At 40.2% G+C, this 16,867-nt stretch overlaps 1 protein-coding gene across 18 annotated transcripts in view; it reads right to left on the bottom strand.

The window, feature by feature from the left end:
* Positions 1-16,867, bottom strand: part of Adam22 (ADAM metallopeptidase domain 22) — a 207,373-nt gene that overhangs the window by 167,227 nt on the left and 23,279 nt on the right. For all 18 annotated transcript variants that reach the window (XM_051174550.1, XM_051174551.1, XM_051174553.1 and 15 more), the window contains exon 3: positions 11,066-11,142. In XM_051174550.1, coding sequence (XP_051030507.1) covers positions 11,066-11,142 — 77 coding nt within the window. The remainder of the gene's footprint in view (positions 1-11,065; positions 11,143-16,867) is intronic.

Below are 16,867 nucleotides of genomic sequence, written 5' to 3'. Positions count from 1 at the left end.
GACAGAGACACTACACAGCAGAAGGTGCCAGCAGCTAAGCAAGGCGAGCTTCTTAGGGGGAGGCTTCTATATTTGGCTGTGGCTAACACATTTTGTGGTGAAAGAAGCTGAAAATGCCCGTTGTCTATCCTTGACACAATTGAGAATGTGCAGAACTGCTCCTATCTGCCATTTGGAGTTCTCTAACATGTGTGCTACAGCTTGGAGTTACGCATGCTGAGGAATGTGTCTTGGCATCTTTGTTAATTGAATTAAGGCCATAAGCCCAGCAAATTCAGTAATGTAGATCTTAAACTGAGCATGCTCAGAAACGTGCCCATCCCCTGTGTGTGTGTGTGTGTGTGTGTGTGTGTGTGTGTTTGTTTGCTCCTGAATAAGATCTCCTCATTTTCTTTGCTCCCAAAGGGCACTGCTTGTGAAATAACCCCTGGCTCTTCTTACAGGTAGCAGATGATAAACCCTGTTTCATCCTTTTATCTTTGGGTTGGGCTTACTGACTCCTTACTCACCCTGAGGAAACCATTGTGTCCAGCTGACTACAGAGGCAAGACACAATGCACAGACAGGGCACAATGAAGAAAGGACTGGAGTTAATTAAGGACTGGAGTGGCCTGAGACAGACATGCTAACTTGCATACTGAAATTCGTGGCTCAGTTTGTGTGCACAGTCATGCATCTGGAGGCTGAATTTCACAGCTTGCCCAAACCCATTCTTGGGCAATCTGACATTTAATATTTCTATTTATCTATTTATAGCAATAGCTATGTAAAGGCTAAAACAATCAAAACAAGTAATCACAGAACCTCACTAGATCGGCACAGTAAGAATGTGTACTGGATAATCTACAATGATTAGAGTTCTGTAAGAATCCCCAGGCTCCCTGTCTTATGACTCACTGTTGATAAACGGGGCTCTTCCTGGATCAAGTGCAAAGGGTTGTTTAGTATTTGAGGGTTCTTATTTCAGCAAGTCTGTAGCATGAACTCAGCAGCAACAGTCCAACCCATCAGCACACTCATCCTCTGAAGGGAACGTTACCCAACCTTCTATTTGTCAGACCTCACTGGCTATCTCTCCAAGCACTATCCCTCCAGGGCTGCAGAACCTAGATGGTGAAGTAATCCGAGCCCCCGGGGAGAGCTTTATGGGTAGCAACTAGTTTTCCCAGCTGAGAGTGTGGCAGAATGCACAGGTACAAGCCATATGGAGTTCCAGCTCTGAGAAGAGGAAGTGGACACATTCCCCATCCCTAATCTAGAAGCCACCCCCAATTGACAACAGCTTTCAAGTGAAAAAATTCGTTTACTCAACTGGAGTCTCACTAGGTACACAAGCCACACTTAAGGGCAGGCCCCATGCCCAGCAGCAGATGGCCAACACACAGTTAATCAAATGAAATTTTTGTAGATTTTGTGTCTCCTATTAATTTGCTTGGGCATGTTTTCACCTTATGGGTCTTCTGCTTATATACTATATCTTCCAATTTTGTGTTTTTATGGGTTTTGTTTGTATGTGTGTCTGTCTCTCTATGTATACATGTTTCTTCTGCTTTTTCTTTATGTTTTTGTTTTGTTTTCATTATTCTATATTGTTTTTCATTATTATTTACCTGTTTGTTTTCTAAAAGAGAGAAACAGAAAGCATGGTATTAGGTGGGAAAAATGTGATCAGAATATATTGTATGAAAAAGATTTATTTTCAATTTAAAAAGGTTTTGAAAAAAAACTTTTTTGAAGTTTTCTGGGTTCCTGCAGTAGGACTTAGAACTAGGCGGTCTTTCTATGTTTTTAGAGGCTAGAGTGGGCCATTTGTTTCTAAGACAAACTGGACCAGGACTTAGTATGTGGCTCCAGGGTAACCTGAAACTCAAGCCATCTTCTTGCTTCAGCCTTCCCCCAAAGTTCTGGGATTAAAGTTACCACAGCTGGCTGTCTTTTTGTCTTTTCCAGACAAAGGAAATATGACCCAGTCTTTCACACACAGGTCTACCTAGCCTCTGGAGACACTGTTATAGGAGATAAGAAATCTAATGTACAATAGCATGTGAGTGAGACTTTTTTCCAACTTTTAGCTCAAAGCAATATCAAAAGAAGGTATCAGAAAGAAATTTCATAAAACAAATAAAATCACTACTTACTAAAACTAAAAAGCAGTATTACCTATGAAATCTAGAATATTTTGATACTCAAAAACAATGATGACAATGGGCTAATTAAAGATTTAAAAACAGAAATCCCAATGTTTGTTGCATGCATGTATGTATGTTTATATGTGTTTTAGGGTGTTTAGGGTGATTGTGATATACAAATACTATAACAAGTCACCATAAAATCTAGAAGCCCATTTTCAGTAAGAAAGCCAAGCCAGTTCAATATGCCCCTAATCACTGTAAAAATTCAAAAAAGAATCTATTCAGTTCTGCAAAACCATTTAATTACAATGGATGTTTCACCATTGCACATTAAAAGTACTGAACAAATCTACCAAGTACATTTTCAATTCACCTAATAAATGTAACACTAAAATACACACAGCAGTAATTTCAAACATAAAAATAGTATTTCCATGATATTTCCCTTGAAAACCTAACCATATCTTACTTTTATTAAACAATTCTGTGTATTTATTTACAAATTTAAATAATATGCTCATAAACATATAATCTCCAGGTTTTCCTATTAATAAAAAAGAAATGGTAATGCTAAAATACCTATAAATAGTAGCTTATTTTATTTTTTGTGTATTTACTTACTTACTTACTTACTTACCTGGGTTTTGTTTTGTTTTAGAGACAGTCCTGGCTGTCCTGGAACTCACTATGTAGACCAGGCTGGCCTTGAACTCTTGGAAGTCCACCTGCCTCTACCTCTATGCACCACCATGTCCAACACTGGGTTTTCTTTTTATTAACATGTATTACTGGTATAAAGTAACAGACTTCAATATGGCATTCCTATAGATGATTGTTCCCATTGTTTTGAGACATAGTCTCTGGTTAGACAGCCCAGGCAGGCTTACAACTAACCATTCTCTGACCCCAGTTTCCTGAGTGCTAGTTACATTCATATGCCATTGTTCCAGGCAAAGAAGGTTACATTTTTAATAATTAATAAGAAAACAAAGTCTACATGGACCAGTGATGCAAAGATGCGCAAGGCCCAGCTCTGCTCTGAGCTCACAGTCTGGTCCACACTCGTGAATTCTGTGTTCCATACCCTGTAAGAACCTTTATCCTGACAGCTCTAGGATTCCTTCAACCCATTCCTTCAGAAATAACTTCCCTGGCCTTAACTTTAGCATTTGGTCTCTGTGGTGAACCACTGTCTGGCTCATTAGCAGGCAAACCCAATGGTCTTTAAAGTGCCTCCAATCCAATTCTCTCTGTTTTTGGCTTTGAGGCCAAAGGCAGTCAGTCCCACTAACAACCAAAGTCAACCCAAGCTGAGTTCAAGAAATGATTTGCTTTTGAGAGAAAACTATACCTGTACTTACGAAATCCTAGTTTTGGGGTTCACCATTTAAAACTACAACCTGTCAACATAACGCTGCTGCTGCTGCTGCTGCTGGTGGTGGTGGTGAGAAGGAGGATAAGGAACACAGGCTAGCAGAGCAGAACTACAATCCTACCCACTTAGGACAATGGAGCAGGAGGTTTGCAGGGGAAGGTTGAGGCCAGCTGAGATACATACCAAAATCTTGTCTGAAAAACAGAAAGGAAGGAAGGAAGGGAGGGAGGGAGGAAGGGAGGGAGGGAGGGAGGGAGGGAGGGAGGGAGGGAGGGAGGAAGGAAGAAGCAGACAAACAAACAAACAAAAAACCCAGAAGGAATGAACCATTTTTTGGCCAACGCTAAATATGTGAGGTCCACACAAGTCCCTTAGGACAGTCTATCAGTGGAAGACTAACCCCAGAAAAGTTTCCACTGCTCTAGATATATTTCAAAAGAAAAGTTTCATTATGAATCAAAGGAACATAATAAGATCATAGCCATTAAAAATATAGAACTCTTTCCAGACTTGCCACTGGCATAATACCAAAAACCTAAAGCTTTAGTAATTACTTATGCTAGACATAACATTCACAGAAAGAAACTCCGGCCATACCACCACTAAAATCTCAAAAGGCCACTAAGGAAAACAGTTTAGCCTTTCTCTAGCAAGTAAACAAGAAAGGTACTGTGTGACCCAACAATTTCACTCTCAGATATCTACTCAAGAGAAAACTGTAAAGCTGTGCATGAAAAAGCCCAAAGTAACAAAAAGGATGCATTATGCACTGTGCATAGACACACCACATATACACACAGAGAGAGAGAGAGAGAGAGAGAGAGAGAGAGATGCCGGCACAAAAACCTCACACAGATGCATGCAAAAAAAAAAAACTAGAATGAACTAACTACCGGCACTTGCTACATCCTATATGAATTTCATAAACCTGCCAACTGAAGGAAATAAGACAGAAATCACATATAACACATATCATATATGGGGGTAGGGGGACAATTTATAAAGACAAAGTAAATTAGTAATTAGGAACTAGAGACAGGAATGGAAGTTAAATCTAGATGGGGAAAAGAATCTTATCGAAGGAATTCAGATTTTTTTTTTATAACTGATATGCAGTGCTTGGGCACAGTAGGAGACACCCATAATCCCTGCACTCAGGAGGGTTAGGCAGGAGGATCACAATTTAAGGGCCCACCAAGACTACAGAGCAAATTCTAGTACAACCTAAGATAACTCTGTCTCAAAAATAAATAGTAAATCTTGATTAACAATGATTATTGTATCACTTGGTAAAGTTACTTTAAAAATCATTGAATGGTACATTTGAATGTGAGAGGTTTTTATGAACAGGAAAATACACCTTAAGATAATCATTACACTTATATAAAGGCACTTTTGGTGTTACAATAAGACTAGCCCTTGTAAATAACCATATTCTGCCTAGTGAATACTAAAGATAATCCCATTACCCAAAAGATGAGACAAGAGCTATTGTCACTAACTAAACCTATTTAGAATTAAATACAGATAGTTACCTAAATTATTTTGACACAAATATTTGAAATATATATGTATATGTATATACATATGCATATATAAACATTTCAATGTCTGCATATTTATCCTGAGCACTATGAGAAAAAGATTCCTTTGAATCACGGTCTTTCCTTGATCTCACTGTGCAGTCCAGGCTGGCAGTGCACTGCTGACCCTCCTTCCTGCCTCTGCCCATCAAGTGTTGGGGTTACAGTAAGGCTTCACCAACTCAAGCTTTCTGGGATCCTTCATAAGACTTTGTAAGTCCTTGATAAGTGATTTTTTGGTGTTTTATTAGTGTACAAAGTGGGTTTTTTTTTTTTTTTTTTTTTTTTTGCTTTACTTGTTTTTAAGCCAGCTTTGGAAAATTATTTTTTCTAAGTTGTCCTCCTTGACAATAAAGGGACAATAAATAGCATGGTGACATCAAGCCCTGCATATCAGTTTGTTTGCTGTTGGTGTAATAAGAAAGTGACCAAAACCAACTTGAAGAGGAAAGAGTTTGTTTGGTTTACATGTCTCTGTCACAGTTCCCCACTGAGGGAGGTCAGTGCCGGACTCAAGCATGCTAAGCTTATTCTTGGCTTCAGTGTCAATGTCGCTCCTTCTGCTTAGGGGCCCCTTCCATTTAAATGTCACCCTTCTTGGAGATGGCATGTCCTCACGGTGACTGTTAACTATCACCTTCATCCCTACCCCAGGACTCAGCTAACAATAAGCCTCTCTTGAGTGTGCTGGGGAGGCAGCATTGGACCGAACCAGGCCTTCTGAATGTGGGTGTCAATTAGGAGCCCTGGGCAGTCTGTGAGGCCTCTGACGGTGGAACCAGTATTTTTGCCTAGTGCAGGAATGAACTTTGGGAGCCCATTCCACATAGAGGGATACTCTCTTAGCCTAGACACATGGGGGGGGGCACTGCCCCAAATGATGTGACAGATTTGATGATCACCCCCCTCCCAAGACCTCACTCTCCCTGGGAAGTGGATGAGGAGTGGGATGGGGGGGGGTCAGTGAGGGACATGGGAGGATGGGAGGGAGAAGGAACTGGAATTGATATGTAAAATAAAATTGTTTCTAAATTTAAAACAATAAATAAGACCACTCTCTGCTATCACCTATATTTAACAAGTTTAGGGTCCTTTTGGCCAGAAGGCAAGTTCACCAAAAACTAAGGCACTTGCTTGTTTCCTTCTGGCCTACCAAGCTCTTGGGTTCCAGAACTCTCAGCACTACCCAGCGGATTACAAATGTGTGTATATGTCTATCTGCATGTATATCTGCAGGTCTGTATGTGTATGTGTGTGTGTCTATATACATGTACATGTGTATACATGTTTGTGTATATATAGATATGTAAAATGAAAATGACTCAAGTTATTTAACACAGTTCTGTCTTCTAAGCAATAGTAAATGTACATGTAAATTAATATTCAAACAATAAATTAGTATAAAATATTCATTTATAGATTCATTAATAACAGTGAAAGATCTGCTATTTATTGTCATCATAAACATCATTTGATTATACTCTTATTCTCATCATTTATCACTATCATCTGCACTAACCACTCTATAAGTAGGGCATAGTCACAAAATGAGGATTTCCAGAGCTAGCTTTTGGGTCCAACTGAATTCACATCCTATCCTTTATCTACCAGGATTCCCATTTTTTCTAGAAATTCAAGGTCCCAGTGGAAAGAAGGCAGAAGGTGACTCACTGGCAGGTGATTCCCCTAATTGAACTTTCCCACTTGAACAGAATCTGGGTGTTCTTTTCCTGACCTTGCTTCTGCCCCTCCATCCCACTCCCCACCGGTCTCCAGGACACTTCCCATTCTGCATGGTCAGCCTACCTGCTGAGCTTTAGGTGCCACCCTCCACTGTGAAACAGGGAGTTAAAAAGATTGCAATAAGAATCACAGAGTAAGAGAAAAATGTACTGAAATAAGAAGGGAGATAAGCCATAATACGGAAATAAAAAACCACTCTGTTGGAGTTGGATCATCCCAGATCTGATAGCTATACAGAAGAATCCCTTCCAAAACAAGGATTTCAGAGAGATCTTAAGTTTCCCATCCCAGCAGAAGCTGACTGTGGAGCATTTGCTTCTCTGAGGTCTGGGAGTGGAGGGGTGGGGATTGACAGGTGACCTGTCATAAAACACGTAGGGAGCTGAAGAGAAAACTTTCCCACTAATGTTGCACTGCTCTGTGGAATTTTATCATCATCACTTACTGAGTAACAACAGAATGATTTACAGGAAAAGACTGGGCCTGAATAGCTCAGATAACATGTTGAGATGTCTTCTTTCTAAGGAATGTTTCACAAAAATGCAGTACCTTTGCTGACTTTTGGAAGGTCCCTTGTAGCCTCAGGACCAATCCAAGTGGAGCAAGCCATATGTTTGGTGTTATTATTAAAATATCTGTCCTAAAGAGGGAAATTTCATAGCCATGACCCATGAAGGAAGCTGCTTCCCACCCTTTGTAACTAACAAAACAGGAACTGGCTGTTTCTTGCTTTTAGCCTTTCTGTGTTTTTAAACTCCTTCTACCAAACTGCAACCCAAAGGGTGAATGAACTCTTGTATAATCTGGTTACAGATAACCTGCTTTACTGAATATTTTGAAAGAATGTTATGTAATGATTCTTTTCCTTCAATTCCAATCTAAAAATAAGTATTAATGGATCTATTCTGTAACTTATATCCAGCTACACACAGACTTTATTGTTCTTTAGTTAATTTTGGGGGGGGGTTGTTTGTTTTTTTGTTTTGTTTTATTTTGTTTTGTTTGCTGGTTCCACATCCATAGAATTGCTTAATGAGAGGGCAACTGAAAGCTTTTTAAAAGCATATTCAATTTCTACCTTCATTCTTCCTAAACCAATACAGCGATAAAGGTAAGTCAAACCAAGACAATGAGATTTGCAAAAGAAAAAATATCTACATAAAAATGAGATTAAAATGCATCACATTATTGTACTTTTAACAGCATAAAGAAAATAAACTACTAACGAACTTTATACCCTACTACAGATACACTTGCACATGCATGTCCATTGTTGTTCTGTTCACAACAGCTAGAGAAGAAATCAACCTACACATCTACTAAGAGATGAAGGGATAAGAAAAAATATGGCACATATACACAATAAAATATTACTAGGTTGCAAAGAAAAAATAAATTAAAAAATTTGCATAAATACATGGAACTCAAAAAAAAAATGTACTGAATAAGGCAACTCAGACTCAGAAAGATAAGTAGCTTTCTCATACACAGATCCGGCCTTCAAATCTTCTCCTTTGTGTGTTTAACTTGGAGCACCAGCAAAAGCCAGGTAACTAGACAGAGGCCTTTGGGAGGGTTCTTATAAGACAGGAGATGGGAGATTCTAGGTAAAACTAAAATAGGGAAGTTGAATACTCAGGGCAGGAAGACAGGGAGTGGGAGTACAGAGGAAACCAAGAGTGGAGGGAGGGCTAGCCCAAAGGAGGGGTGGATGAAAAACCAAGTAATGTCCACTACCTCACAACCCAGCTACAAGATAATGCCTGTAGGCACAGAAGAACACATGTGAAGTGAAAAATGCCTGGTCAGTGGATAATCCTGGGAGTTAATGAATTAAATGTGGATGAAGGCAGGAGGCAAGGAGGCTAGCAGTGTGGAGTAGGGGAAGCAAAACTAAAGATGTATGAAAAAGCCTACGGAAACCTAGTAAGCTAGTAAGCTCATTTCGAAACACAAGTCTTAAAAAAAAAAAAAAAAAAAAAAGTTAAAGTGGAATACCCTGATTGGATGGACAGTTGGCTGGCAGACTGCATGGGTTATTAAGTAAAAGCAGCAGTACAAGGCATGGCATGCCTCCTTGCAGGTTACTGGCCACGGAAGCCACAGAGGTCTGAAAAAACAACCAGACTATTGTCCATTGCCCCAGGTTATTATCATTTAATTATGCTCTTATTCTCACCACCTATGAGGATTCACTGGATACTGAGGAAAACAACACACACACACTCTGGCTGCCAGACACACAGAAACCAAAACAGGATCAAGAAGGTTCCTCCCAGGTGGCTAGCTTTTAATGTTGGAGGGTATTACATAGGCCAGTGGTGGAGAAAATGCATCAGTGGTCTTAGCCAGTGCTAAGCCTGCCAGCAAGATGTGCCTAATAGTGGTGCAAGCATTATGGGATAAGCAACAACTCTCTGATGGATTTCAGGTCCACTGCACAAGGTGAAATTTCTTTTCTGACAGTGTGATCCTCGCTAAAGTGCTTTCTAAACATTTGTGTTTATGTGTTTATACCCACAGACCCTGGCTGCTCTTAACTTTGGTCACAGAAGCTTCTTCTTCAGTGGGAAATTACCAATGGAAAGCTTCCTATCTGGTGGAAGTGCTGAGAACATGAGGCTGAGTGACCAGTCCTAAACAGGGTACTCCCCACCCCTACATACACGTGCACTCAGTGAACACCTTGGAAGATGAGGTAGAAAGAATCAAGACCTGGGAGGTGCGGAAGAATGCTATGAAATGCTGTCCTCTGCACTGTGGTGATTTGAAAAAGATGACCACCCCCCATGTATTAGGCCCATAAAGTGGAATGCTTAGTCACCAGGGAGTGGTACTACTTGAGAAGGATTAGGAGGTGTAGCCTTGCTGAAGGAAATGTGTCACGGAAAGTAGGCTTGGAGGTTTCAAAGGAGCTCACACCAGACCAGGCATTTCTCCCCCCCTGCTGCCTGCAGATCAGGATGAAGAACCCTCAGCTACTTCTCCAGCAGTATGCCATCCATGCCTGCTGCCACTTTCCTCCCCTTGATGGTAATGGGATAACCTCTGAAACTGCAAGCCAGACCCCAATTTAATGCTTTCTTTTGTTGCCTTGGTCACGGCATCTCTTGACAGCCATGGAACAGTGACTGAGATATAGACATAGCATAGCTCTCAGGAATTCACATAAGTCTTGCATAAGATCATGCGAGTCAAAATTCCAGCATAGACACTGTAGGCAACTATTAAGCAGTTATTGGTAGTTAACAGCTGCTGAGGGAGGGACACTATTTTTTGAGACATTCCAGTGGATGGCCCCATACCCAGGCACATATGGACAATACTAACTGGGTTTAGTGGGTAATTTAAAAGAGAGGGGCATGAAGTTGGAAAAAGGATGTGTTGAGGTGCTATGAGGAATATGCAAGGAAGTAGGTATGAAAGAACAAAGTAAGTATGACCATGTTTCATTGTACACATGCGTGAAATTAAAGAACAAAGAAAACATTTTAAAGAAAATAGATACCGGCCACCTACATTTACTATGGATCCCAGGCTATTTTCATGTCAATATCTTTTTTAAAAAAAAGAAATCCACTTTTCTATAAGTATTGTAAGTTCCTTATTCATGTTCTGATAAATATGGTCATATGTGTTTCTTCCTCAGAAAATGAAAGTTTTTGCGCTAGAATTCTCCAAAAACTATGGGAAAGTAGGGCAAAGTGTACATGAATAAATATGTTGATGAGACTTTCTCAACAGCCAAAGGTGCTGCCAACACGCCCGAGGAACCACATGGTGAGAACTGATTTCCACTATTTGTCCTCTGACCTCCACACAAGCATTGTGGTAGGCACCTGTGAGTGAATGCACACATGTGCGCACACACACAAAATAAGTAAATTTAAGGTGGACAGAGCCCAAGGAATGATATCTGAGGCTGTCCTCTGTCCTCCACATTCAACTGCCCACCATGTACACATGACATATACATACACACACACACACAGAGAGCAAAAGGACTTTTACTGCCTTAAGTATATTTTCATAATCTATCACTCATAGGAAGTTCATCATACATATGCTTATACAAAATGCTGGAAGAACTCCTACCTTATGTTTGTAAAATTATATAACTATTAAAGCTATTCGATTCCTAATACACATTTATTTCTTATTATTACCAGCACTAACACCTTGAAGTCACTAGACAGCATAGTTACAGTGAAGACAACTCAGCAAGCACTTACTGGTTTAGCCGGACATCAAGAATAAACGATGTTCCAAAGGCATCCACCTGGAAGCTTGCCTTGTCCACATGAGTCAGCTGCAATATCAAAAAGGGAGAACATATTTATAATCAGCTGTGGTGATTATTTCTTTCATATTTCTTATTGTCATTCTGAAAGGCTCATAGTTTCACAAATGAGAAAGCAATTCGACAAGGATATATGATATCATAGCAAAGCAAAATTGTGTGCCTTCTTGGAAGGCAAACAGTCACCAATCCAAAGTTAATTACCATCTGGTCAAGGAGACAAGGGCACTATTTTTCTGCCTTGTCTCAAGTCTTAAAATAATGCATATCCAACTTTATCTCAGTAAACTTATTCCCTAGTTGCTGTGGAACTCCACTGTGAGGATTTGACACTCTATTTAGTAAAAAGATAACTGGCCAGTAGCTAGACAGGAAACACAGGTAGGACAGCCAAACAAAGAGGATTCTGGAAAGAAGAGACAGAGTCAGAGGAGTCAACAGCCAGAAGCAGAGGAAGCAGGATGTGTACAATATGAGGTAACAAGACATAAGAATTATGGGTTAATTTAAATGTAATTGCTAGTTAGTAATAAGCCTAAGCTATTGGCAATGCACTTATAATTAATATTAAGTTTCAGGCTGGTTATTTGGAAGCACCTATCAAGACACAGAGAAACTCCATCTACACCTAATCTATGAGCAGCTCTTTTAAAGTAAAGCTTTTCTTTTTTTAAGCTAAGCTTCAAATGGGAAACTGTACTTATTCAGGAGTAAAATAATACTGCAAATATTATGTATTTATGGGGAGACATTTGAACTAAAATTAAAAAATCCTTTTTCATCAAACCTCTAATATATCCTTTAAAAATAGCATGACAGTTCTAAACTGTGAAACCTAATTTCACAGAAGCTGCCATGTATTTCTAATAGCAAACTTATGCCTTTGTATGTACCAAGAATATCATCCCCCAAATGTTTCTATGATAAAAATAGTCACTGTTTACCATGCCATCCTAGGATCTCTGGCAGAAGGGGCTCTAAAAGTACATATTGATCATGTTAATATCTGCATACTGAATGATCACTGTGGTGATATTTATGATTTATTAAAGCTTGCCTGAGGATTCAGAAAGTAGTCAGCCACAAGCCATAGAGATCAGTAGGTGGTGTGACTCAGGATTAAGAGGTAGACAGATCTCCCTGAGTTCAAGGCCATCCAGGGATACATAAGATTGGATCAGTCTAAATAGCTCACGTCTTTAATCCCAGCACTAGAGGCATATAACAGATAGAAGCAGGGTCTTCAGTGTTCAATAGTAGGCATTCACTATCCAGCTCAGTATTAAGGAGGATAGGAAGACTTTGGAGTCTCAGGATTCTCCAGCCACAATGAGGAGAAGCAACAATCTGGGGCTTACTACTTTGTCTGACTTTCAGCTTGAAGTTTTAACCCCTATTTCTATGTCTGGGTCATTTATTTTTTGTGTTACAGAAACAAAATAGCCTGTTCCATTTCACTCCCCAATACCAATAGTGGCTATCTCTAAACAACAGACTACGAATTTCCAGATTTTTATTGTTTTGTTCTGTATGTTTGTGTACTCTTTTTTTTATTTGCTTTTTGTTTGTTTGTTTTGCATATGTGCCTAACTTCCTAAAATAAGTGTGTATAATTGCGATTATGAGGAGGAACAATGAACATTATTTTAGAGCTAAAAACAACACAGCTGCATCGTATAGTAAATGAGGTGGACAGTGCTGCTGGTCCCTGAGAGGCAACATCATGGGAAGGGGCATCAGAGGGGCCGCAGCCAGCCATAGACTTCACATTCAGTGCTGGGGAAAGACTAAAAGTAACAAAAGCCTTCTGGAACCAAATCATTCACCTATTGAACAGTATCTGAAAGGACTCAGCCTACAGAATCCTGCTTAGCAGCTGCTGTAGTAACAACCCTCTAACCTGGAAGACAAGTGCTCAGACACCCTTATGTTTACAGCTGAGAATGATCCTGCCTCACATTGGTACTTATAACTCAACAGAGTTATAAGATGGACTGTTGATGCCATAGCAATCCAGTGTAATCTACTTAATGCCTTACTTCTGCAGAATAACCCCAGGAAGTACCTGTTTCTTCTCTTGGGACTAGTTATATACTAGGCATATGACGTCAGCTCCTGAGCACTAGAACACCACACTGAACCCAAAGAAATTATGCTTGCACATGTTTTACTTCAAGTTTGGTTTGCTGGCATTGTGGCTGGATGACATTTGACTCTGTTTCTCAAAGTTTCATGAGCTGGATATATGGCCCCCACACTAGTGGTATGAAATGTGGGGCCTAGTGGGAGCTATTTAGGTCATAAACATAGTGTGGCCAGATCCATGTTAGTTCTCATGAGAGTGTTTTGTTTTGTTTTGTTTTTGAGACAGGGTCTAACTTTCAGCTCTGGCTAACCTGGAACTTGCTTGTAGACCAGGCTGGCCCCAAACCCACAGAGATCCACTTGGGTTGGTGTCCTAATCCCAAGTGTTTGGGTTAAAGCCCTATGCCATCATGTCATGCCTGACCCATGGGGGTGGGGTCTCTGTGAAATGAGGCTGTCCTATACCTTTGACCCCCTTCTGCATGTTGCAGGCTCATTTCCTGACTCTTCACCATGTCCACAGCTCAGGACTCTTGAGGACACAGGTGTCAGGACATTTGGGCTTTTCACCCATCAGAACTGTGAACAACATAAATCTGTATTTTTATCTATTTCCTAGTGTCTTGTGTTTTGTTATAACAACACGAGACAGACCAATAGTTCCTGAAGGCCTGCCTGTAGAATTTGATCCTTGTGATCTCGCAAGTGTCAGTCCTACTATTCTGCACGCCTTGATTTTAACCCAGCCATGGAGGAAAATGATGTGTAACACTGGTCCAATGAACCCTCTTAGTCACTTCTTCCACTGAAAGCTTTTGTGAACCAGACTGTTGACCTGGGCAGTTTCCTGAAAACAACCCTATCTGAACTTCTGGACTCAGGTCAGCAACCTTCCTAGACTCTGTCACAGAGGCCCTAATAGAAGACCACAGATGGGGTGGCCTAAACAGCAGAGATGTTTGCATTCACAATTCAGGAGGACAGATGTCCACAGACAAAGGTTGGCAGACTCGATTTCTTGCTAGGCCTCACCGTGTCCTCACACAGTCTTTGTGCGTACTCTGTCACTTCCCCTTCTGAGGCTATGAGTTCTCTTGGATTAGTGACCCAGGCTGACAACATCATTAACCTTAACCTCCTCTTTAAAGCCCTGTCTTCATGTACAATCACACTGCGAGTGATAGCTCCAAAACAGGAATTTTTTCTGGGAACACAATTCGATCCAGGACACCTCTCTCCCATCAAGTCTTCATCTCCTTCTCCTCACTGCAGGTCAGGGTGAGATCACAGACTCAGTGATGGCCACACCGGGTACCCACTCAGTATTACCTGAATGGCTACTAGAGGCTGTTTTATTAATCACTTAGATGCATAAGTATACAGTGATACAACTACAAATTACCTGCTTACTGACATACCAGCTTCCCATTAAGCCTGAATGCTCTTAATGCCATGTCAATAGATAGTATTCTCCCTGCCTAAAAGCTCTTGGGGTTTCCTAAAGTTAAGACCATGTTTTGGGAACAGGATCAGGGAATCCCTATTTACCAGAATTTTGATGTCTCGATTAAAATGAACCTTTCCCTCCTCCACTTTCCCCAGACCCTTGTGTGACTATCACAGCATTCATCTCAGTCTCTGAGTTAGAAATGCTACACCGTAAATCTGTGCTGAACAGGCCACATCAGGATGATGGCTCAGACCAAGGTAATGCTACCATTATCTTTAGCAAAAATATTCTAATTATTTTCTCCTTGTTAATAAGTACATGTCTATTGTATATCTGTACGAGATATAATGTAGTATTTCAAAATACTTACAAAAACTTATTGGGTGATTAGCGTCTCAGCTTCCTTACCATTTCTTAGTATGTGGGGCCTCTGAGCTTTTCTCTTTATAACAGCTTACTGTGAACTGTCATCATCCTACCGTGCAATAGAGTACTGGAGCTCATTACTCCATCAAATGTGTTTTGGTACCTGTTATACAGCTTCCCACTTCTTTTCACTCCTCTTCCTAGCCTCTAATAATTACTATTATTCCTCTTCCTTCTCTTTCTCGTCCTCCTCCTCCTCTCCCAGACTATTTAAACTGCCATATGAGAGAAACACAATATGAAGTTCTTGTCTTTCTGTCTGGCTTACCTCAGTTAACATAATGTTCTCTAGTACCATTTATTTTGCACAGAATAATTCAGTCTGATTTTTACATAATTTGTATTACAGTTCCCTTTTCTGCTTTTTTTTTAATTTTATGGGCCTCAACTGGGTTCCAAGGAGACACTTAAATTCAAAGAAAGTACAAGGAAAGCTTATTTTAACTAAGGTTCAGTTTTTTAAAGTGTGTATTACTTAATGCAATTCTAATATACAGTGGTTTCATGGATTATATTCACAATGATCAACTGGACAAATTTCTCCTACCAAGTAATGGGAAGGAGTTAGATTAACCACATTTCTATTCTTCTAGAAGGAGACAGAAAGTGGATATTAATTTGATTAAAAAAATAAGTTTAGAAAGTAAATCCACCCTTTTCAGAGTTAATAAAATTAGGCAATGTAATCAAAATTACCAGAATGGATGGGGATCCTAAGGTGGTCTTGGGAGACCTTTCTGATGCAGTGACTTCAATGAGGCAACAGCAATAACTAGAAGGCATCTAGAAGAACAGGCCTGTACAAGGTCCATCTTGTTATCCCAGGACTGTGAACATATTGTCTTACAAAGAGGGATGATGAGAAACAATGACTGAATTGGAGACTTAATGGGGGGGGGGGATATCCTGAATCACATGGGTGGGTTCTGTCTGATAACACCTGTCTTTATAAGAGGGAGGCAAGAAGGCCACAGAGCCATATAAGGTTGGTGGGGTAACCAGAGAATACAAGCAGCCTCCAAAAGGTTGAGCCAATAAGATAGCAGTAGTTTAAGTGCTGCTGAGCTTGGCAACTGGAGTCTAATCTCTGGGACCCAGAGAGCAGAAGGAGAAGTCAATTTACTCTTTGACCTCTGTGTATACTTGAAAATGTTTTGAAAAGAAAAGCCTCATGAAGGAATGCAGTACAGACGATACTTTCCAATTAGCTTTATAAGATCCCCCAGAACTATACAACTATGTATTTCTTATTGTTTTAAGACACTAAGTTTTGAGAAATGTGTTATACTCGCAATAGAGAACTGATACAGTCCTTCACACTGCTTTCAAACAGTTAGAAAACAGCTCCACTGGGTTCACTGAACCAGTGTTACACATCATTTTCCTTCATGGCTGGGTTAAAATCAAGGCGTCCAGAATAGTAGGACTGACACTTGCGAGATCACAAGGATCAAATTCTACAGGCAGGCCTTCAGGAACTATTGGTCTGTCTCGTGTTGTTATAACAAAACACAAGACACTAGGAAATAGATAAAAATACAGGTTTATGTTGTTCACAGTTCTGATGGGTGAAAAGCCCAAATGTCCTGACACCTGTGTCCTCAAGAGTCCTGAGCTGTGGACATGGTGAAGAGTCAGGAAATGAGCCTGCAACATGCAGAAGGGGGTCAAAGGTATAGGACAGCCTCATTTCACAGAGACCCCACCCCCATGGGTCAGGCATGACATGATGGCATAGGACTTTAACCCAAACACTTGGGATTAGGAAACCAA

Source organism: Phodopus roborovskii, unplaced genomic scaffold (assembly GCF_943737965.1).
Source record: "Phodopus roborovskii unplaced genomic scaffold, PHOROB, whole genome shotgun sequence".
NCBI classification, from domain to species: Eukaryota; Metazoa; Chordata; class Mammalia; order Rodentia; family Cricetidae; genus Phodopus; species Phodopus roborovskii.
This window is presented reverse-complemented; position numbering and strand designations above follow the sequence as displayed.